At 43.0% G+C, this 24,875-nt stretch overlaps 1 protein-coding gene and 1 long non-coding RNA gene across 4 annotated transcripts in view; one reads left to right on the top strand and one right to left on the bottom strand.

Moving 5' to 3' along the window:
* Positions 1-24,875, bottom strand: part of LOC133468265 (uncharacterized) — a 51,461-nt gene that overhangs the window by 9,833 nt on the left and 16,753 nt on the right. The window lies entirely within an intron of this gene.
* On the top strand, positions 8,886-14,993 carry bmp2b (bone morphogenetic protein 2b). 3 transcript variants are annotated; one of them, XM_061753951.1, is made up of 3 exons: positions 8,886-9,460; positions 10,099-10,492; positions 13,880-14,993. In XM_061753951.1, exons 2-3 carry the CDS (start codon positions 10,138-10,140, stop codon positions 14,782-14,784), a joined length of 1,260 nt encoding a protein of 419 aa, XP_061609935.1. In that variant the 5' UTR covers positions 8,886-9,460; positions 10,099-10,137; the 3' UTR covers positions 14,785-14,993. The 3 variants fall into 3 exon arrangements, with proteins under 3 accessions (XP_061609935.1, XP_061609934.1, XP_061609933.1); XM_061753950.1 differs by having other exon boundaries at positions 10,051-10,492; XM_061753949.1 differs by having other exon boundaries at positions 8,887-9,460; positions 10,125-10,492.

The following is a 24,875-nucleotide window of genomic DNA, read 5'->3' as shown; positions in this document are numbered from 1 at the left end:
AAGAAAAACTATTGATGAGTCTGAGCAGAGAAGGCGCTTGAAAGCTTGAGGGCTTGCTAAAAAGGAAATTCAAGATGTCCTATATAATTAAATATTTGTTATTTTTACATTTATTATTAAATGTTTAACTGTCAAGCAATATTCTGCTTATTTGCAAGTCTATGATTTTGGGGAGAATGCTCTGGCATTTTTTTTTGTTATTTTTTTTTTTTTTAAATGCGTAATTTTCATTAAATCGGTTCCTATTTGCACCGACAAAAACTACTTTTATGATTTGCATTTTTTTTTTAAATCCCTTACTGTACATTAAAACCAGGGTACATCCTGACCTATGATTTTCAGCTACATGAAAGTAATTGATATCCATGTAATAGCATTGCTTATATTGTATTGATCAGTAATATCAAAATAAGTTAAATATTCTTCATCTACGACGGTCCTTACATTTCTCCTCCCGTACGAGATGCTTGGTTCAACTCCAAATTGTCCGACTTTTTGGTGCGTTGGACTTTTGTAGGCTTCCACTCTCAACGGAAAGACCAAACTATGTAGCTAACTTACACGCTACACAGATAGCCGGCAGTATACTTGCTAAGTGCTTCCCCTTCCTCGGCCTGTAAATAGCTGCTCGGGCCGCTAAGTGGTAAAATGTAAATTTTTACATTGGCTGTTTATGCAGACCCGGGCTCCTAATCATGCCGACGTATAATTGAGTGACGCGTGGTCTCTTTATGAGTGGAGTTGCATTCAAGAGGGCACATCCCTGCACTTATCCCTCTCTCTCTGCCTCTCCATCTTTCTGTCTCTCTCTAAAACGGAGGTGACTGACTATCATCCCAAGCGGCTGGCTAAATGGAGCGTGGGCTTATATCATTCCTATTGCACGTTATCAAGAAGGTCAATTGTATTGCTTTATTACAATTGTTTTCACATTATCAAGCGAAACTCCCCATGGTGCAACTGTCGCCATCATAAAATGTTTTAATTAACATCCTAACTTCTGCACAAGTGTAAATATACGTTAATCGCCAAATTAAAACAAAGCAAAACTATTCACTTTTTGATGGAGAGGGAACAAGGGTGAGCAATAATGTCAAAGACTGGAGTTTCACATGTATTGAGAGAATTAAGGTCATAAGAAGTAGCAATGTAACAATGCACCAAAAATCCGTGTTTATTTCGCTCCTTGTTATTAAAATCCCAATTCGGTTCAGAATTTACTGTAGCCAGGGAACAAAACACAAAATTGCTCATCTTTTGCGTAAACATTCACAGATTTCTTGTTCTTTTTTAGGGAAAGCTCAGCATCAATAATTTTGTCTTTTTTTTTTTCAGGAAAATGCCCTTTCAGCCAAGTTTGCCAAAGTGCCAAAAGCATATCGCTAGCCAGGACGTCTGCTAGCTCAAGACTGAGCTGCATTGTATTGCTCTACAGAGTAGACGTGCAGCTAAAATGCCATTTCCCCTCTTAGCCAGAACTTGTACCCTTCTGTAGTGGCATCACAAGCAAATGTTAGAATGATATTTTGAACAAGTTTTGGTTGGCTTCTTTCCAGCTATTTTCTCTCTTTTCTCCTTCATCCTCATTAGGGTCGCAGGGGAGTTGCAGCCAGGCAAGTCGCAGGGCACATCGAGACAAACACCCATTCACAATCAAAGAGTCTTCAATGAAGCAATGCAAGCTCCGGGACAACATGCAAAAACCACACAGGAAGGCCAGAAGCCCAGGTTCAAACCCAGAACCGCGCACCTGTAAGGTAGGCGTGCTTCCCACTAGGTACACCACCATATCCTGTTTGACTTTTGACTTTTTTTTTTTTTTTACCAGCAAGTTTTGGTTAGACTCCTTATTTGACTTTGGAGGTTGCACTGCATGCTTATAATTACAGGCCAAGCGTGGAGATTAAGTGTGTCATGGAAAAGAAGCCGCAAACAAATAAACAGCTCGCTAAATTACGCGCCGTTTGTAGCGCGCGACCCACGTCGGCGCGTCCCTTGGCGCATGCTTTTTTGGAGCCTTGATCGCCTGTGATCTGCGAGGGGGCCGTATAATCTGGAGATGGACTTGTTGCTCTAATTAGTGGGTAAGAGAAGTGTGCCACATGTTCAGTATCCATAAATATTGACTGTCTTTTTTCTCGCCGGCCGTCTCTGACCCTAGTGGCTTTTCCATTTCGGGACCAACCTATATGGACTCTGTCCCATTTCCACCCACCAACCTCCCATACGGACCGCACGCACGTGCTCGGCATAGCCGGCCAGACGTGCTTCTCCTGTCAAACGTGGCGCGTTCCAGTTTGAATACTTTTCCCAAATGCATAAAAAAAGACCATCAAATTAGAGAAGTCACAATAGCGAATGCAAGGCAAAATCTGCGGAGATGATCTTCTAGCAGGCATGTTCGAGAGTGTAAAAAGTCCATCTGGTGCGAGGCGGAGGAATGCAGGCCGTATGTCTGGCCAAGTTGCTGTTAACAGCAGGTGAAAGGCTAATGGTTGGATCTCGCGGTGTCATCTCAGGGCTTCAGTTGCCCCCCTCCCCCAGCTCACAAACCGCCCCCGACTCATGGAATGTAGGTGATGACAAGCGAGGGCCGTACCGTCCGCATCCAGAGCAAAATGTGCACGTGGACACACATAGAGAACCGACCGTGACTTCAGGTCTTCTCGGAAATAAAGCAACAAATTAGACTCGAAACTCTCTCATCCAGCAACGGAACTCCAAACACTTTTGTCATGTTTATGCATTTAAATGGACAAACCACCAATAAGCGTTTTGGCAGTCGGTTCCTCCTAAAAAAGAAAAAAAAAAAAAAAAATTTGAAAAATGGGGGGGAAAAAAATAGGACCTATCTGTAGATAGGTATGCTGGGGTCCACTGTACGTGTCGAGTTACACCCCCTTTTTTTTGGTACAATGTGTATGGATGTTGTTGGACGCACTAGCTCAATGCATTTTGTATGATCTCTCAATATTGCAGATTTTCACAGATTGAGCCTGGAACCACGCAATGAACGGGAGTTCACTGGACTTGGCTTCAGATTTAGATGCAGTGAGTACCATTTAATGACCTCAGCAAGCCAGAGCTGCTTTATCTTTGGCTTTTTTTTCTCTCTCTCTCAACTGTGAGCGCGCTTTGATTTGAATGCTTTTTTTTTTATGAAGTGAGTGTGCTACCATTACATAGCCATACTAGCATTTGAGGAGCACATCCAGAAGTGGATCAGCGAGTGTTTTGAGGCGATCACGCCACTTTCTTCAGTCTGATATCGGGTATGTCATTGCTACGAGACAGATACGCAGCACTTATCTAATCTCCGCCCCCCCACGCTGATCCAATTACACGCTGATTGAAAGGGCAACACTGCGGAGCAAACTGTGGCGGCCCGCTATCTTATCTGCGACACAAATGAACGACATAAGTGAGGACTCCGAGAAGAGGAACCCCCGGACAGACAAAAATGGATGAATGAAACAAACACACTCCCCCTGGCCTTTTACTCCATCATTTTTTGACAACTATATTAATAATAATCACAGTAATATTTGCTATGTACTACAGTTAATGAGTAAGGGTGTCAAAAACCACAGTTCGGTATGTTCCTTAGTTTTAAGGTCAGGTGACATTGGGTATTGTGAAGGACTGAAATGCAAAACACAACAGGCGATTGAATGACTGAATGGCAGTCCAATTAATGAAAGATTATCAAATAAAGTGAATAATGTCAACAATAAAAGGGACAAAAATATGTTGTATATAACAGCTTAAATCTTGTTCAGAATGTGCAACCTCACTAGTTTGTCTTTTTAGGAAACTCCTAGCAGTAAATTCTGTCATAAATAAAATATTTTGATATAAAGTAAATAATGCATCCAATTTTAAAAAATGAATATGACAGCTCAAATCTTTTCTTCTTAGGAAATGAATTTTTTCATATCAGAATTGTGTCATTTTAAGCATGTAGCATAAAAGTAGTGTGGAGATTTTGTAATCATATATATCAGGTTAAATCTTTTCTTTTTAGGAAAGTGCAACACCAATAATTTGTCTTCTTTTTAGGAAGGTCTTATTTTCACTTCCATAACAATTAACTCCGTGGTCCGTTCACGAAATCTTTGGTGCGCAGAGTACAGGTTATCTGTTTATTTGTGTTGTGTTAATATTTTACGTTTGTAACAATACTGCACTTAAAAGATGTCAACATGGGGCTTGAATGGATTGAATTCCAAAACGAACAATAAGATACAGATTTATTTCCTGCGGCCTAAACCTTTTCAACTGTACTTTCCCAAGTTCGTACAATGAAGAGGTTCTCCCCCACCGTCCAAAAATTTTGCATGACGTATGGAAATGTTCCCAATTGGAACAAGAGTGTGGGAAAAGCTATAGGACGCGCTTGTTTTGACAGAGCTGCATTTCACTTGAATGATGTTTCCCCCCTTGCTCGAAGCATCGGGGAAAAAACACGGCTGGAAGAAAAGTAAACTACTCTGAAGCCCTTCACTTTTATAGCGTAGTGAGCTCTGTGTGGGAGCCCCTCCGGCCTGACCTTGTGTTTTTGTTCAGGGAATATTTGTGGAACGCATATACAAACAAATGCACGCTGGAGGGAAAAGAAGTACAACGGCGATGGTGGTGGAGTGTCCGTTGGTTGTCATGCACTGGATGAAGCAATGATTGAGGTTTGTTTCTTATCGACAGCAAAAGTGGAGAAGAAATGGAACACTACTCATCGGGGGGAATCCCACTTAAAGGATCAACACAGTCCAGAAAGTTGTCCCATCCTTTGTTAGCATTTGGAATGCTTTTTTCCCCTCCCATTTAGAAACAAATATGTAGATAGCCACAAGGCAATTTTTTTTATGATACTGTATATGTATATACAAGGAGTCCTCAGTTTTTAACGGACTTTCACATACCGGTACCCCGAAATTGTATGTAAACCGGAACGCGCTGTAGTCCATCACCAAGCTACGCAAAAGCAGGAAGTCATATTAACAGTAAGTAGTTATATGAAAAACACTTGTCGGCCATAAATATGAAGCAATCAAACACAAATCAGTAAATACAGCGTTAACTAAGTATGCCTTCTTGCACACGGTTTTTAACCTCTAAACCGAGGACCCCCTGTATTCAAACAATCAATAGTGTTGAATGTCTTAGCTTACTTTCAGATTTGAGCCGACATTTACAGTTAAAGGCATAACCAACATGAATACCACAGAGCTGTATATGGGTAAAAACCAAACTATTCTGAAGCCTTTTTCCCTATTTGAGAATATTTGCTGGGGTTTTTTTTCATATTTTATTTGAAATGTCATTGAAACCGTTCCTGTTTGCACAAAAGAAAATCAGCTTAACGTTTTGCATTTTCTTCCCTTACTCCACCTAATGTGAACTGAACCATGACCTTAAAAGCAAGATACAGACTGAACCGGGATTTTTGGCATACCATTACAGTACACTGCTAATTCTCAGGGCGAAACGTCTTCTAAGACAACCAGAACAGTCCAGTTGCAATCGATTTCGTGCCCTGAGAATGAAATGACCTGGATGAATAAGAATATTCATAAGGAAGTACCCTGCTAACACCTAAATACAAAATATAATACCATACCAAACAAGGTGTCCCTAAAGTCTGGACACAAGACATTTTTGCACAAGCAATGCTCTGCCAACTCAAGTGTCAACAATATGCCAACTGCTCCCAAAACGAAAGTGAAGACGGTAACAGGCTATCTGTGTGTAGTTGGGATGGAGACAAGTGCACGTGTGCTGACCAAAGCGAAACACATAGTAAAGGAATAAAAACACTAATACACTGCACTGAGTTTTCGCGGCGCTTACCTGGTGCGCCGCACACACCTCGCGAACGGCGCTGCGCCGTTGTGCGGCGGCAGCACGTACACAACGATCGAGTTGGTCGACGGCGCCCTGCGCTGTGAAAAGACCTTAACAGTCCAGGGGCCACAAATTGGTGGATGGCTGGGTGGATGCAGGCCAGGGGTCACCTATTGATGGCCACTGTTATCAATAGGTATTAATATGCAACCTTTAAATCCTGGCGGCGACTCAATACGTGTCTAAGATTCCAGTAGCATGTACTGTACATACAAGTTACAAGTTATATTGAAACCCCGCCTCTTTGCTATTTGCTATTCATAAATTCACCGAGTCACGTTTTTTTTTTTGGTCCTCTTTCTGTGCACAAGATGGCGCCAAAGCCATGGATAATAGGAATGCAGTAATTGGTGACATGAAAGTATTGTTGCAAAGTATAGCCTGGGTTGTAAGTGAGAGTATGAATGGTCTTCGCCGTATGCACATATAAATGCGCACTTCTGGTGTATTTTTGATTATTATTTTTTTTTTTATCAAATAATTTGATGCCATTTATTTTAAGGAAAATGTAAGAGGACTTTAAACTGATAATAAAATGTTTAGGGATCATGGTTTGTGATATACTGTATTTACAGTTGCAACTATTACTATATAGTAAACGAAATATTTTTATTGGGTGCGTCAATTGCCTTTTTTCACTCTTCGCGGCAGGACTGGGGTTAGCTAATAGCTAGTCTTTACAGCACACTACTAACAACTATATACAAAATATAATACTGTAAATACGACAATAAATGTACTATCATTAAGACGTGAGATTGAATTAAGAGCAGCCTTTAAACTTTGGTGGTGACTCAATAGCTATTTGAATTATATTTTATGTCAAGGTTTTTTTATTTTATTTATAGGAGATTGTGTGGCATGACTCATTTATTTATTTTTTTTAAATCATTATTTTGTTCGTATTTTAATCTAAAATTGACTGTATTTCAACATTGTTTTTTTGCTTGAAAGGAAATATTGTGGCATGATTAACTTTGGAGATATAGCGAAGATTCCAGCAGCATAGACATGCAAGCAGTAACTTAAATTCCATCTGTAGCACAGAGGTGACTAACGGTATGCAACCAGAGGCCTCTCTGTATTTTAATTGCTAAGTGGATGATCTGGGATTATCCCTCATCAAATGTTATTGTCCCGGGGAGGAGACAAAGATATCTTGTGATCTCTGTGGGTTTTAATCTGTTGCCATCACTCTGGATGAAAACAGAGCTGCCGCTTTGGCCAAAACACAGCCACCTGGCCTTACCATCGTGGCCTAATGGACCCCACTAAGGGGGATCAATGGGGGCTTTTCTCATGGAAAAAAATAAAATAGATAAATAAAATTGTAAAAAAATATTCCCAGACCAGGCTCAACACAATCGTGGCCAACATTCTCACCTTGTACCAACGAAGGCAGGTACATTACAGTGGCGGGCTGTGGATTTGGTACCTTGGCCTTCAGTGGGGAGTTACCTTACGTAACTTACTTCTTAACACCACCACAATAAAAATGATTCTGACTGCGTCACAATTACAGAAACGATCAATATACGCAATGTAACAGCACACAACTGCGCCATGTACTGTATATCATCTGGAGCAGCGCAGAAGCAATATTTGTCAAATAATAAGATTGAAACGATTTGCACCAAACACATTATACTCAGTCGTGATGTTGACTATCAAATATATTCATGTCTACTCTTAATGACAAATTGACACACGAATTGGATGTAATCCAAGAGATTCAAGGGGAGGAAGCGCTTGGCCGCAAAAATCGCAATAAGCAAACAGATTGATGCTATTTCCACGTAGGAGACGCTCGCACGTACTGTAAGTAGCAGCAGTATGGTTTGGAATGTTGACTTTACCACTATTTTTACTACGCCAAAAGGCACGGATGCAATCAATGCGAACACTTGTCAAATGCTTTTAGACTTAAAATGGAGGCCATAGTTGGCCGCAACATGTGTAATGTTTTTGACAGCCGAGACTTTGAAACACAGAGGTTGGGCCACATTGCTTGCGCCGCCCCCGGCTCCTAAAAAAAAAACTGCCCTATTCCTCGACATTGAAACAAAAATATAGTTCAATGTTTCGGTTGAGATCAATGCACAGTATCTCGTAAAATCAAAGAAATGCCAGTCATTTGCGAATCCGTGCAGCATATACTGTACGTAGGGCACTCAACTACGGCGACATTTTAGCATGCAGAATATTTCAGATTTCTTTGGATTATCTGAAAATTTGTGATGTGATGAATTTTGGAGACAAGGCAATTTTATAGAATATTGCACATTGAGTGTCATGAATAATTTTGGAAATAAGCAAATTTTATTCATTTTATTTGTTTTTTCCATTTATTTCTATCACGTCATAGTGAGCTCTTTATGCATTTTTAACTACTAATCTAAAATCAACTTCATTTTTTATCAAATATTTGTATTGATTTTTTTCCATTAATGTGATTAATACAGCAAAATGGCAGAGACATAAATCCTCATCGCTCAAAAAGAAGAGCGAGAGAGAAAATCAACTTTATTTAAACAATATTTTGAGAGCGTTTGAAGAAACTTAGTACTTATTATTTATTTACTTTTCTGTTTTATTTATACAAATAATTGTTTGATTTGCATTATCAAATCAACTTTGTATGCACACACAAAAACAATTCTAACATTTTGCAATGAATAATGCATGCATATTAGTCCAGTTCGATATAAGCAGAAGGTCTGTATTTACAATTTGGTGCTAATCCAAATTAGCATTGTTGTAAGTACTATTGTATCTTTTCCCCCGGGGGAGAATCCAGAAGGATCCTGCAGGGTTTCCAAATCTTATCCTGAAAAAGGGGGTGTGTGGGGGGGGGGGGGGTCACTCACTCTCGTGTGTGTTTATTTGACGTGAGAGAAAGAGAGGAGAAAAAAAAGTTGGCTTGGGTGTGAGCCCTCCACCCACCACCACCACCACCACCACCACCACTACTACTACCGCCCCTCCCGTCCGCCGGAGGGCTCGAAGTCCGCGGGAGGCGCTTTCATGGGCGGCCGTGTGATTGACAGCCCCTCGGTGACATCACCGGACGACAAAAAGAGTCGCCGGCCGAAGGGAAGGCGCCAATCAATCGCAGCGCTCTGCCAGTGGCGCACGCGCGACCATACAACTCCACTCCAGAGCGCACCAAATCTGACTTCTTTTTTTCTTTTGTAGAGATATATATATTTTTCTTTTTCTTTTTATTCTTATTCACACGCTCTTTAGTTGTCTGGAAGATGTTCCACCGAGACGCTTTATACTTTGATCGCTCCCTCTTGCGCGCACACGCTTCGTCGTGACGAGAACGCGTTTGGGTTTTTTTTTTTCTTTTTCTTTTTGCGTGTGCGCGTAAAAAGACGTAATCCAGAGAACCGAGCCGACGCGTGTGACATTATGTGCCTGAGCGGACAGGTGAGGGTGTCGGGCTGTCTGTCTGTGGTCTTCCGCGGAGAAGCAGCGTGGATTTAACGCGACTTCATGTGGACTTTATCGGAGCCCAACGGTGGAACGACGACCGGACACAGCGCTTCCTCGTCAGGTAAGAAGAAAAAACTAAAATACCACTTGTGTGTAAGATTCAAAACATGCTTTGCATGCATGATATGCTCTTTAATAAGACGCCAAATCTTGTGGAAGTAGTAAAAGTGTGGGTAAAATGCACTTTTCCTTTGGAGGCAGTGTTTTTTTTTAGGTGTTGTACATCTGGCCCCAGTGGTTCACGTCAGATCTAACACCTGCAAGCCTCTTGAAGTAACCCTATCCCTTATGATTATACAGTCAAAGCCTCCGCAAATTGAAGCTTGTAGCACCCGGCCGGCTGGCAGACAGGCTGGGCCTCTCCTTTGCCTAACTTTTTTTCCTCCCTTCTTCTCTTTTTTCCTCTTCACGCCCCCCCCCCCCCCCCCCCCCTCCTCGAGGAGACTCTTTCATGCCTCTTCTGATCTCCACTCGCCTGCATTCTTTCAGCGTATTTCTAATTGGAGACTTCTTTGATTTGCCCTTCCTGTCCTTCATAGACTTCCTCCATCTTCATCTTAGAGATCAATCTGTATGCCGTGGGTTAATTCACAACTGCCCCCCCCCCCCCCCATCCCACCCACCCACCAACCACCACCTACTCTTTCAAAGCAAAGAGGTGTCTTCCCCTTTCTTCCATGTTGTTCTGCAATTTGACAGGACCCCCACTTTCTCCTCCTCCGCAGGGACTGACTGATCATGGTCGCCGTGGTCGGCTCTCTCATGGTACTGCTTCTGGCTCAGGTGTTGATGGAAGGCGCAACGGGACTCATCCCGGAGGTGGGCCGAAGGCGTTACGGCGAGTCGGGCCGGCACAGCCCACAGCAGTCGGCGGGCGTCCTGCACGAGTTCGAGTCACGGCTCCTGAGCATGTTCGGCCTGAAACGCAGGCCGTCGCCGGGCAAGCACGCCGTGGTACCGCGGTACATGGTGGACCTGTACCGCATGCACTCGGCCAACGGCGACCACAGCGCCCGGCGGCCCAAGAGCATGGGGAGGCACGCCGAGAGGGCAGCCAGCGAGGCCAACACGATTAGAAGCTTTCATCACGAAGGTGCGTATTAGCGACATACCGCTACCTGTCAGCCTCCAGCTCCTGTGCTCCCTCAGACAGCCCAAACATGTACTTAAACATGACTCAGTGTGTCAGCGCACCAACTTCACAGCACTCTGTTGTTTTACGGTGCGTTTTTAGTCATCCGCCGGGTGACACGCGTCTTAATTTATTTGCGCTGTAAAGTCAGAGGTAGAGGTAAAGTCAACCGTGGTTGATATCTTGCTGGATTGAGAACTTGGGGTATTATAAGGCAGAAAAAAAGGGATAGCAGCGACATGGAGGAACCAGGGAGCATTAACAATAATGATGCAACAAATTCAAGTGAAGCAAGATATTCCCCGCCCGTGGCCTTATTTATGAAACTTGTTGCGATGTTGTCGGCTTCAAGAATGAGTCGTGGCAAATCCGCTGTGTTTTGTAGCTGCCTAAAAATCACCAGCTTCTGCCATTCAAAAAAAATTCTCAATTCAGTCTTTAAAAAAAAGATTCTTTTTTCCCCCAATTGTAATCATGAGCTAATTTTGCTTCTTTTTTTAAAATTATTATTATTATTTTTTTAAGAGTCTGTGCTTTTAAAGAGTTTAATTAGTACTCTTATTTTTACACAATGATCTGTACTTCTAATTAAGTTCAACGTGTGAGTACTTTTTACCACTCTGCTGGCCACAGCTGTCACAAGCACTTCAAAACATATCCAAGTGGCCGTGGAATCCCTGGGGTGAATTTGTTACTTAATAATTGATGGTGTTTGCAGTGCGCCTCTGAAAACAGTTTTTCCAGACACGCACTGCAGGAGCAGGATAAAGGGCGGCGTTTGCCTTTTGTGCAGGTGCTCGCTCGGCCCTGGTTACTTCAGCAACACACAACATGGCATTAAGGCAAACACGTCATCCTGTCAGACGCAATTGCAAACTTATCCTGTCCAAATAATCCCCTCTGTTTTGCACTATTACTCAAAACCACTATTGCGTTGTTAATACGTCTGCAACCACCCGATTAGTTGGATTCTTGGTTTCAGTCCATTTTACTGATGGTTTATGTGTTGAAAACTACTTTAAATGGCCTTTAAATGTCAAATAACCCTACTCGCCACGTCGCTATGTTAAAATAATTGCGACTACCAGTTAATTCCTAAAAGTAGGGCTTGGTGGCACATAAAAGTTACATAGGTGGTTGCACACAGAGACCTCATACACAGCATTTGAATGTGTGTATAGTAGGGAAATTTCCATCGGGGGTGAGTCAGAGGGGGCGTTTGCGCGGGTGCGATGACACCCAGTGATGACTCGGGCACACAGCAAACAAGCCTTGCTGGAGTTTAGGCCAGACCAATTGAGGGCCAGGGTCCCTAGCCGAGGGTTGGCAACGAGGAGCGCAGTTAGGGAAAGAGGTAAAAGGGATGACGATTTGGGGTAGCGCGGAGGCCAGAGCAGATGAGGACCAGGAACCTCTGCAGATGGGAACGCTGCAGGGGTGGCAGAAGTGATGCTATTCTGGACTTGAAACAAGAGGTGCTGTTTGAGGAAGGTGCAAAAGTGATGACGAATCTGGTTAGGGGCTAGTTGAGGACCAAGCAGAGGGTGGGCATCCAGGGGCACCTAAAGAGGGGCCAAAGTAACGATGATTCTGGTTAGCGTGAGCCTGACTGGATGACGATTGGGAAGCTCTGCCGAGGGTATGACACCCAGGGGTGCTGTTAGAGGGACAAAATTGATGACGATTCTGGTTCGAGCGCGGGCTAGATCAGTTGAGGACCAGGAACTCCTGCATGGGGTGTAAAATGATGACTATTCAGGTTATAGCATAGGCCAGACCAGTTAAGGGCAAAAAGGGATTCTAAGGTGTCGTGACTGACAGGGGCCCTAGAAAATACTACTTTTCGTATTTCAACTTTCAGCATTGACATGGACCTTTGAAAACGTGGTTTTCTGTGTTTATAACCCCCCGGACATTTTTATCCCGTGCAACAGCTCTGCCGATCTCTAGAGACGAAGAAAAATAAAACGCTTGACACATCTGCTTATGATAATCACTTTGCTCAGATACTCGGTTTCTCCAGAGTCAAGAGCCAGAAATAAAAAGCGTCCGCATGAAACGGTACCGCAACAAACAACCCAAAGCGACACTCTTCCCGTTTTGTTTTGGCACGGAGCGTGAAAAGAAATTAGGAATGTTGTTAAATGCGAATCTACGGTTCACACGTTTTCAACAAGCCCGGACTTGTTTGCTGTGGCGGAGGAGGAGGCCGGGGAGGGAGCGAAAGACAGCATGACGGTGAGCAAGACAGAGTAAAGAGGATTTGGGACACGGAGAACAGGAGGATTTGGAAGTCGGGGGGGGGGGAAGAAAAGACGGTGTTAGGAAGAAGGAAAGACAAGGTGGAGTGGGGCCACTGGGGGATTTCCCACATCAAATAAGGAGTGATACGCCTAATTGAGGTCTTTGTGCCTCTGGTGGAAGCTTTAGGATGAGATGTTGGAATTTCCTAAATGGCTCCTTTGAACGATGGCGTGCACAATTCAAAGTTTGCGACAACGGTGTGAGCATCGCCGCTCGTCATGCTCGCAAGTAAGAGTTCCAAGCGGGACTGCGGCACAGAAAATTGCATGCAACACTGTAATTTGTGTCTCTTACACAACGAGGAGGGAAATACCAATAAGTCTATATACTGTTGTGTTCTTAAACATGCCTCGGGACAGTCATAATAACGTGGCCGGTCTAAATGCACTTTTAAGGAAAAACCTTTCCAGGACTCTCTAAAACTGTTTTGATCCATAGCTAAAATAATCCTATTTGTTGTCCGAGGATTAATGTTGTGATGCAGAAACAGTAGGCTTCTTCATGTATTTCATAGCATCAAAAGGTGAATTTATGTGGTTAACATGCTAACCGACCATACCTGTCTAGAGTTGTTACTGTGATACGACAACTTCACCATGAAAGAAACGTTCAAAGTTAAAAATACCCTTTCTACAACCTATAAATCACATTGCGCATTATAGCCAATTATTATGGTGTGTTTAAACTCTTGTTAATTACGTGGTGGACTTCAGTGGGGACTTACTCATCTTAATCCACTTCTTAATACCACCAATAGAATCCATCAATACGATCCAAAAACACAATAACAGCATGCAACTGTGCCACTTGCATCAGCTGGAGAAGTCCACAGTCAACATTGATTAGTGATAATATGACCCAAAAAAACAAAAAAGATTGACATGACAATACAGACACTGAAAAAAAAAAAAAGGTACCCTCCTCATATTGTGTGGTAGCAAATGTAGTTCGGTGCTTCTGATGGTGTTGTGCTGGCCCTGATGGCTTACCTCTTGTAAATTAGCACAACAACTCACCATGTCCTGTCTCCGATGTCTTTTCTAGAGGCTATGGAGGCCCTGGCCAGCTTAAAAGGCAAAACCACCCAGCAGTTCCATTTCAACCTCACTTCTATCCCTGAGGAGGAGCGTATCACCTCAGCGGAGCTTCGCATCTACAGGGACCAAGTCAGGGGAGTCCCCGTCACCCCCAGCGACAGCTCCGCTAACGTCAGCTCGACGGTCGCTGGCTTCCATCGCATCAACATTTACGAGATATTCGGGGCTCCCAAAGCTGGCGACGGAGAGTCTCTGATTCGCCTGCTAGACACCCGGTTGGTACAGGACTCTTTGAGCCGGTGGGAGAGCTTTGATGTTAGCCCGGCCGTGTCTCAGTGGACCTCCGGGAAAGGCCACAACCACGGCTTCATGGTGGAGGTGCACCACCCGGGGGACTGGCAGGCCAGCGACGAGCACGCCCAGAGACGCGGCAGGCACGTGCGTGTGAGTCGGTCCCTGCACCGGGACCAGGACTCGTGGCCTCAAGCCAGGCCCCTGCTTGTGACGTACGGCCACGACGGGCGCGGGGACTCGGTGCTGCACACGCGGGAAAAGCGCCAGGCCGCGCTCCGCAAGCAGCGGCGGAAGCACCAGCACAAGGCCAGCTGCAAGAGACACGCCCTTTACGTGGACTTCAGCGACGTGGGCTGGAACGAGTGGATAGTGGCGCCCCCCGGCTACCATGCCTTTTACTGCCACGGGGAGTGTCCCTTCCCCCTGGCGGACCACCTCAATTCCACCAATCACGCCATTGTGCAGACGCTGGTCAACTCTGTGAACTCGAACATCCCCAAGGCGTGTTGCGTGCCCACCGACCTGAGCCCCATTTCCCTGCTTTACCTGGATGAATATGAGAAGGTGATCCTTAAAAACTACCAAGACATGGTGGTGGAGGGATGCGGCTGCCGGTGAGAACGGGACGGCGGGTACATGCGGAAGGTGTTAAAAAGGACTAAAAAGAGACATCAAAGGTTATTATGGACACCCGGTTTCCCAATGAAGACATTATTTATATGAAAAGACACAAACAGAGCTATCCTGGAAGAAGAATTAAAAAAAAAAAAAACTATATGAATATATTTATGTCTACGTAAAGTTGGGAAATAAATATTTTAATCAGAGGAATAGATTCCTTTTACTGGTTTTGAAAATGTATTTCTGATGTACATTTCCAAATGGGTGCAATACCACATGAAGTACAATGCTCAGATTTTTTATTTTGTATTTATTTCTATTATAACCACTTTATTTGTAAATAAATAATGTGTATTTATCGTGAGAAAATGTGCTCTGCCTCTAGTTCTCCCAATATCAGCGACATACGGCAAGAGACAGGAATATACACGACACACAACCAGAAGCGTGTTTTCTTACAAAGATTGCAAAGCAAGCAGTGAGCTCTTTATGGTAAGTGTAACTGGAGCGCAACAACAATAGTGTAGTCGGCTGAGGTCAGAGTGCCACTGCTGCAATGAGGTGCAGTCATAGGACGGCGGAGACAAGTTACACAAGCGCAACAGACTCCCACGGGAGGATTAGAAAAACATCGGAGCTTGTTTTCCAAGAATGACGGCAAAGACCCCCAAGACGCTTGTGAAAACCAGTTCCCAGTGTTTTTCCTTGTCAAATTAGCAGATGAAAAGTATGTTCACACTTGACAGCTTTGGTTCGGTTAATACAAACTCTGTTGTGATTCCCCTTTTACGTTTGATTAAGTATGACGGCTTCGGTTCAGACGAACTGCTGCAGTTTTGCAGTTTGATCAAGTGTGAACGCTTTGGTTAAAATGTGTTCGATTTCTCCGTACTTTTGATCAAGTCAACACTTGGTTGAAATTAATTGGTGCGATTTTCACTGTTCATTTGTGAACGCCTCAGATAAAACCAACTCGAGGACAATTTCTCCACGCTTACAATGGAGTATGATCGGTTCGGAGGAAATTTGTGTTTGATTAAATATGAATGCTTGGGTTTAAAATGAACTCGACTTAATTGGAACTTGCGATTTCTCTGTTTTTGGTCAAAGATGAACGCCTCGGAAAAAAGAAACTAGTCCAATTTCTCTGGACTTGATCAACTTTGATGAAAAGAAATTGGTGTAATTAATCAGTGTGTCTGATAAAGTATGAACACCAGATAAAATTAACTCTACTGTAGTGTGATTTTTCCGACTGAACAACTGTGTTCACCTTGGTTAAATTTAACGGTTATTTGTCTGTTCATTTGTAAATGACTCAGATAAAGGCAAAAAAGAATGCTAGTGCGATTTCTCCATATTTATGATCAACCCTGAACACATCGTTCGAAAAAAACTGCCGCAATTTGACCATGTGTTTCGATCAAGTGTTGTATGACCGCCTCAGATGAAATTAACTCGCGTGCAGTTTCTCGATACGTATGATTAAGTTCAGTTAAAAGCAATGTGGGGTTCATCTGTGTGTTTGATCAAATGACAAGTAGTGCAATTTTGGTTTGATTTAGAGTGAAAACTTTGAAACCAACTTTAGAAGAACTCCGAGGGTTATTAACTCTGCTACGACTTCTTCGTTCAATTAATCAGCTATGAACGCTTCCGTTAATTAAACCTTCGGGATTTCTCCATTGGAAACACTATCAGTCAAACCTTGGTACGCACCAAATAAGCTGACTGAGACCCACATCCAGGTGGTTATTTATTTAGTTTTACATCTTGGCAACTAAAAATACAAATACAAAGGTGTTGTACAAAACCCTGTCTAATTTCCCATGGGCAACTTTTGATCGATACCAGTGTGATCGGCAATTAAACCACGGACCACATGCCTGATGCAAAATGCATCGAGTATCATTTTTGGCTCGGACTGGATTACTAAATTGCAGGTGTGAACATGGCTTTAATTAAGTGTTAAGTAAACAGGTTAAGATTGAGCGATTCCAGTGTGACTGTGACGCAGCCCCAAACATGACATGGGGGGGGGGGGGGGAATAAATTATGTGGCCCAAAAATACTGTAGGTATAACATGCACACAAAGTACTAATTTGTTGCCATGAAATCGGTATAACGTGCACCCAAAATGCTAATATGTGGGTTGAATATCATTCCCATTAAAGTTGTTAATGGGAATGAACTTGGTAGGCAAATGGAGCACACCTTCACTGGAAACTAAATTACACATTCTTTAAATTATACTCAACCCTAAGCATGCCTAGAGAAGATGTGCTTGATTTGCTTAATATTAATCATTGAAACCATCCATCCATCGATTTTCTGTTCCGCTTCTCCTCACTAGGGTCATTTCATTTGTATTTTGTGCACACATTATATTCCATTATACCTACTTCTTGGTCACAAATGACTATTTAGTGCGAATATTATACATATTTCGTGGTCATAAATTAGCCTTTTGTGCGCACAATACAGTATATCCATATTGTGGACACTATTTAATTCTTTCCCCCCCTCCCCCATGTCATGTCTGGGGCACTGTAGCTCACTAAGTAAATTAGGATCGAATGCTGAATTCAAAACGCACCCTGTATAATTTTCAGCTTTGGCCAGGACCGAAGAACCAAATTACAGGTCTGAACATGGCCCTAATTAAAGAAGGGAAGCCTTCGTTTGAATCATTGGGAGGTTTCGGACTATAGGATCACACAACATGTCAGACAGAGACCACGCCAACAGGCCTTCGGGGGCAAACAGAAACCGATTGGCACTTAAATTAATTAAGACAAACACACCTTACACCTACACCTGTTCACATACAGCTCGTGCTGAGACAGATTAATTCCACCCTCACACTACTGAGTCACTGCTGTGTCTCAATGCTGGAAGAGTAAAACAAAACAAATCCCAAGGTGGAAATTAGGAATGTGTCACAACGGCAAACAAAAGCGTACGCTAACAGTGAAAACAGCTTGAGAGTCTTATTCACTAAGACAGTGGGAATGGGCTGGCTGGCAGAAACAAAACATATCATGTGTTGCAGCGAGACAGTCTGAAGCAGGAACACCTGTGTCAATATCTTCCTTCTTGCAATGTTTTTATGATGGAGGCACTGTCATTTCTAGCCTAAACTGAAGGCTTGAATATATATAAGACGGTCGGGAAGGCTACAATGGCGGGATCAGATAATGAGGTGGTGTGTGTGCATGTGTGTAAGAGAAAACAGGCCCAGGGAGAGATTTGCACAGTTTTGACAGATTGCATTTTCTGCTGTGTTTGCATTAGGAAAAAGGTTTTGGAGGGATCACAAGGCCGCTCAAAATGCTCTAAATAGTTTTTTTTTTTTTTTTTGTAAGTGCGCGCACATTGGGACCGTGGAATGTTGGTTTTCAATCTCAGACACCATGAAACGCTTGCATGGAAAACCAGTGCACCAGTTGTTTTTTCAATCATCTATTCAAGGGCTTCCTGGTGGGCGCAAAAAAATAAATGTGTGTGTTTCAACAAAAGACGGAGGCGTGTGTAACATCGAGCGAACATTAAATGAAAGTCATGATTGAATATCATTTCCAAATGTGCACATCTTTTGGAGATGATGCAACAGCGTGATGATATGATACGCTCGCAAGCACAATATTCTGCATGTGTTATTTTATTCTTGCATCTCCAACCCCCCTACATTGCACCCCCATCTGGTGTCCATTTCTGTTCCATGGACCCCACCATATACCACAAGGCTGCACATGGGCTGCACATACTTGTGCTAGTAGCTGCTTTTAACAGTCTCGGGGAGGAAGTCACTTTATGGGCACATTTAATGAACATTTGATAAAAACAACATTGGACATTCTTGCGAGGGGGGCTCCAGGGGTAACGTCGGAAGCCGGACGAAAGGGGGCTGGGGGAGGTATCTTTGGGTTTAAAACAAGTGTTAGATTTAGTGGTTTGTCTTTATAGTTAAAGTCTATAAACCTTTCATTGGTTGAGGGTAGAAATACTACTCCCTGGATGCAGCATACATGGGTCACACTCATTCCTAAAACAGCCAAATAAGGATTGCAGTTCCTGCGCCCATTCCACCTCCGCACTAGTATCGAACAACTCCTCTGGGACCGCTCCTAAACTTCTTGCTAAGAACAGGTGTCAAGGGTCAAAGTCATAAGGACCGATTATATCCGCTATTACCGAGTTGACTTCCAGGCTTCATCGCGGACCGCTGGCTTCCAAGTGTGGTCAGCCACTGGGGACTGGAGGCCACCATTCAAAACTCACTCACATTGCTCTAAAACCATTTATTTTATTGCAAGAAAGAACTAAAATAAAATGACAAAAGTATGTGTTTTCAATCATTCTGTCAAGCACAACAATGTGATTTTGGAAACCATCCCCTCACCTGCTGCACAGACTTAGCTTCTGAAATCCCCACCCCACCACTTCACCAACCCTTTTGTTTCTCCGTTAACATCTGGCGCCTCCGTTAAAGGTGTTTCGAGCTTATTTTATGCACAACAGAGCAGCAGCACGCATCTGATGATAGAACGCAAAAGATGGGAAATGCATGTTTTTTTCAGTTCATCCAAAACCAAACCAGGCAGGGAGACCCTGAATTATATATATTCGATGTTGCGTGTGTGATTTAAAAATGGATCGACGTCAGAAATGTTCCAGGACTGGTGTCACAAAAACGTAGATTTCAAATCCAAACTACAAACTACAAGTCCCCCCCCCCAAGTAATCCCCCTGGAGGCTAACACACTTTCCCACCCTTCTCTGATACATCTTCATGCACTCCTGGAAGGATTAGTCCTGGATCCAGCACATCGTCACGGCCATCTTGATGTCGCCCACGTCTTTAAAACGGGTCGCCTTATAAACACCCTTGAGCTTGGGAAAGAGGAAAAAAAATAAATGAAAATCTTTTAAAAATCACACGGGGCCAAGTCGGGTGGCTAGTGAGGTTGTCTTCGGCCAGTAAGTGTTGGCTGCGCAGGGCATTGTGAGCAGGTGCGTTGTTACGATGAAGCAGCCACGAGTTGTCCTGCCACAACTCTCACCTTACCTCACGCACTAAATGAAGAAAAACGCAGCAGGATCTCTTTGTAGACATGCTAGTTGATCGGCTGGCCCTGTGGTAAGAACTCACCATGGACAATGCACCTCACATCAAAGAATACGATCAACATGACTTGTATATACAGTGAATATTGCATATGCCTGCAAATGATTTTATTACAATGTGTATTTTTTTTTTTAAAAGATTGGGTGGTCTGCCATTTGCTGTTCATTTTGTTTGATGTCAAGGGAAGATTCACTACGTCTTTGATAATGCAGGCTGTTGTTGTTACTTTGTTTTAACAAGTGTCAATTGCCTTGCATAATTAACAGTGCTAATTGAAAATAAAAGTTTTATTTTGCTGACTCTGATCAGGACAAAATCTGTATGAGCCCTGAAATTTAGGTCTGGATAAAAGTGCAACAGGTAATTTATTTCACTTTTTCACTGTTTGCATTTGGACCAAGTGGGGCAGTGCCCCACCGGATGCAGATAATGCACATTACCACCACCTGTAGGTCTGGAGTGTAAAAATTGCCTGAGTTTCGGATCGTTCGGCTCAATTTTGGCTTTGGCAGAGGTTTGGGCTCGACTGAGTGCCGTTCTAGTTGGATTTTTGTCTGTGGTACTCACTGACGTTTATCCTACAGGAGTTGTCATTAATGCAGCTGCTCACTTAGACACATCAACAAACAGACCTCGGAGCTGAACTGGAGCAAGTGGCCTGGGAAGCTTAAGGAAAAAGTCTCGGGCATTTAGTGGTCAGATGGAAAATGGAAGGGTGCAGACACAAAAGAGCAGGTGCGGTGGGCATGGTTGTGACACAAACTATCCAAATGCAGGGATATAAAATCGGATTTCCAGATTCCTGGCAAGACCCAGAAGAGGAATATATTTACTCGCTGCTTTTATCTTTGATGAGAAAGAGCTCAAAGTCACCATAGGCGATCTCCGGTTGGCTCATGGCCCACGATTGCTCACAAAAACTTATTGAAGTGAGGAGAGACGATAACCTCTTGAGGATTTCTCTTACTTGCGAACGCTTTTTTCCTTTGTGTGCTGCGCACACTAATTTTAGAGGTGGTGCTGGTGGTGTTTTTTCTGTTTTCCGAGAACAGCCGGATAGATGACGTCCAACATAGCTAAAATTGTGGCATCTGTGCTGCAGCTCTGAACACATCAAACGGACACGCGTCCACAGAATCGGCTTTAGCGGGGCAAATAAGGAAATTATTGCACGGTTGAGAGTGCTTTTATATGCATACACACTTAGGCATGTGAGCAGGACTCTTGTCAGCGTACATGTGCCACAAATTAACTTGTTTGGACTTTTATCGCTAAATTTACATTTACATTACAAAACGCAGGCAGGAATTGACAACACGGAGACTATTCTTACATATGTTCAGGCAGCGCCATTGCTGTAAGAGTTAATCATCCGTGCAATCGCTGCAGAGTTGGCCTGGAGTGACATACTGAGGTCATTACCTCTGGCTTTGGAAGAGTCCATTATAAAGTCCTACGTTCACAAGTTAAAACGTATCACCATGTCCACGGTTAAATGGCTGTTTAATCACCACGAGCTCCTTGGGGAAACATCGAACGAAACCTTTGATGGACAAGACCTTGTGCCAAACGCTCAAAGTAAATAAATAAATACATACTAGACTTTACAGCGATTTTATCCGCCTGATCGGTATCGGCTGATATTTTGCACCGATCAGCCTTGTCATAATTCGCTGATCCGATTAATGACGTCATTGATCGGCTCCGCAAAAGACATTGACTACGCGTCGCCATCGTGCACAGTATATTTGAATCCAAAAGCTACTTTATTTTTAGCCTTGTCGCGTGTCTTTCGACGTAGTACTGTAAATATCTGACGGCCAATAAAGTTATTTAAAGAAAAAAAACATGTCAGCGGTGTGGGACAGACAACACGTACTGCCCGGATCAAACTACAAGACAAATTTGCTCTTTCGCAATTGGACTATGTCAGACAACTGCAATAAAACCTTGTATTCCGATACCACCGCATCCTGTTTTTTTCAATCATTGCGCTTTATCTTGTCAACTCAAATGCGACCGGATACACACGTTACCGTGGCGACAACAAGAAGAGTGGATCGCGCCAACTGTATTATAAGGACAAAATAGGGGAAAACGTGTGTTGGTGGTCACCGGTGGACAGGACAGGAGAGGACGTTCGTTGAAGACTTGCTTGAGGTATGTTCACGTACTTTTAATACGATACGGCTCGCAAGCAGGCAACAAAAACGTTATGTAGTCTAGCAAGCTACTGCTAGCGCTAACGGTTGTACGAAAACATGCCGCCGTTCTGTCGAATCAAGCTGTAAAGTTTCGGTGAGAATGAAGTAATTTAATTAAAAATAAAGTAATTGAATTACAGTAAGTTAGCATCCATTCTTTCTGTCATGTAATGTTTGTTTGACCTGACTGGTTAGAATACACAATCTGACTAGAGCAGTGATTTCCAACTTTTATGGAGCCATGGAACATTTTTACAATTGAAAAATATCACGGCACACCAACAAACAAAAATGTCACAAAAAGTGGATACATTAATTACTGTATGTACTTCCTGCCATCTAATAGAATGGTGCTGTCACTATGCCACACTGGCATAAATAGATGAACAAAGACATTATTTATTGTAAATATATTTTTGGGAGCAATTAAGTACACAAGTATATACAGTAAATGAACAGGTCATTTAAATACACACATTAAGCCATCTTGTGATCGGATCGGTGATCGGTCCCAAAAATGCTGATCGTGTAAAGCCCAATAAATACAGGAGCAAACATGGTTGAAAATGTGATTTAAATCACCTTAGACAACAGGGAAGGCTGTGTTTCAACCTGTTTATCACTCATACATGGACTGAATGACATAACATTTGTTTTGTAAGGTTTAAAATCATGCTCCTTTTTGAGGGACTATCAAAGGGGACTACAGGAGGCGGAATTCTTCATCTTCTTTACTTTTATTTTACTGTCGGCTCTGTGATCAAATAAGTTCAGGATGTGTTTCCAACCCTTTGTGCACCAACACATTTCTACAGAGGATACAGGAAGGACTTCCATATGGACCACATATGGACTTCTAAAACAGGCTGGCGAATGGATTTGCCTCTAGACACTGATCTAAGGTCAGTGCCGTGTTTATTCCTGTTGATGGTTACAGTGGGGTTTTTTTGGTGGGGGACGGGGGATGGAAAGCGAAAAGCAACTGATGACTGGGATGCTTGCCGAAGGGCGTCTCCTACACCCAGAGCTTGAAAGGGGAAGTGTGGTTACGGGAGCGGCCTCCATCTTTGTAGCAGGAAGTGAAGAGATCAATCAAAGGCAGTGAGCAACATGACATCCCACAGCACGCCTGTTAAATAAATGTCCATCTCTGACACAGTAAATCTCACCATCATGGACGGTCACGTTCGTAGCTAATTCCTCCATTTTTGTTGTGACAAAATACGGCCTTTTTGCCACCTTTGAGGTCAATGGTCAAAGCTCTGGCAGCTGTCAAGGAAGAAAAGTATTTACAGCTAAACCTAGCTGAGGTATGATTATCGCATAAGACCAACGATAATATTGTCATGAGTTAGATCAATGTCGATGCAGCATCTTGAGGGGCTCCAGGCCTGGAACCGGCTTCGCAGAGCACCCGTTGATCCTGGGCTATGAAAGGAGACCTGTTGAGGAGTTTGGGTGGGGCGGGGGTGGTCTCACTTGGTGGTCTATGAGAACAAGCTGGTGCTGAACTTTTTGTACTTAGCGCAGATTACCAGAAGGCCGCTTCCAGATGCAGAGCACCAAGGGGGGGGGGGAGACAGGCTCTCCTTTGCCTGGGTGGTATGGCAGAACTTTACTCCACCACACTTTTCTCATTAACCTAATATGCTTTGTACAACATCCATCGTCAAGGACACACGATTCAGCTCATCATCGAATCATCGAGGTACCGGTCCCTGTCATTGGCGCCATTATCTAGATCAACACTGCGTATCTAAACGACAGGTGAAGACATATCACGTTATGTTCCACATGAGATTCACGACAGCATCAGGACAAGAACTAGTCATTGTTATGTTGTCTTAAACTGAAGATAACGTCTACGATTGGCTGGCGACCAGTTCAGGGTGTACCCCACCTCCTGCCCTCTATGATGGCTGGGATAGGCTCCAGCATGCCCGCGACCCTAATGAGGAGAAGCTCAGAAAATGGATGGATGGCTGAAGATAACGTATATAATGTAATGTTTTGAGCTAACGATTGACAAAGGTCTGATTTCGCTTAATCGAGTCGGACTCATGCAGACTTGATTTAGCAGAAGACCTGAAGAAGATTAATGACTGCATCAAGACAAAAGACAATCATTATTCGTTTGTTTAAATAAAGAGCTCATGTAATGCTTACAGGTCATGATAAATAAAAGTTCAATTTCAATGAGTCCGACTGATTCATACGGATCAAAGTTAGGTTAAAACATATTATATTACATACCGCAAAGCTCTATGACAAAGATCTGAAGATTAACGACAGCGTCGAGACAACCATCATGACTTTCGGATACTTTGGATAATGTTTTGAGCTGATGATTTACAATAAAAGGTTAATTTTGCTAAATCGAGTCCGACTCATGCGTGGGGTTCAAAATTAGATGAATCCGTGTCCCCAAAAAAAAATTTCTGTAACTGGTCTCTATGTTCATTTTGTTTTGACGAAGACCTGAAGATGATTCATGACAAAGTCAAGACAAGAGCCGATCTCTGTTATTTTGTTTTAATGAGCCGAATGCCTCAGATAACGGAATGTTTGCGTTTACGACTGAAAATAAAAATCTAATTACACTAAATAAGCCGACTCATACGTGTAGTTCAAACTTGGATCAAACCATGTTCATTTTGTTTGTTCAGTTTCAAGTCGACAGGAGCTGATTGTAATTTGTTTTCATAAACCAAATGCCTTAGATTGTTTTGTTTTGACAATAAAAGTCACAAATTTG

This window comes from Phyllopteryx taeniolatus, chromosome 18, assembly GCF_024500385.1.
Source record: "Phyllopteryx taeniolatus isolate TA_2022b chromosome 18, UOR_Ptae_1.2, whole genome shotgun sequence".
Classification (NCBI taxonomy): Eukaryota; Metazoa; Chordata; class Actinopteri; order Syngnathiformes; family Syngnathidae; genus Phyllopteryx; species Phyllopteryx taeniolatus.
This window is presented reverse-complemented; position numbering and strand designations above follow the sequence as displayed.

Coding starts and splice junctions, on each gene's coding strand:
- bmp2b (XM_061753951.1), top strand. CDS start 10,138: ATGGTCGCCGTGGTCGGCTCTCTCATGGTACTGCTTCTGGCTCAGGTG. Junction 10,493..13,879: donor TAGAAGCTTTCATCACGAAG/GTGCGTATTAGC, acceptor TGTCTTTTCTAG/AGGCTATGGAGGCCCTGGCC.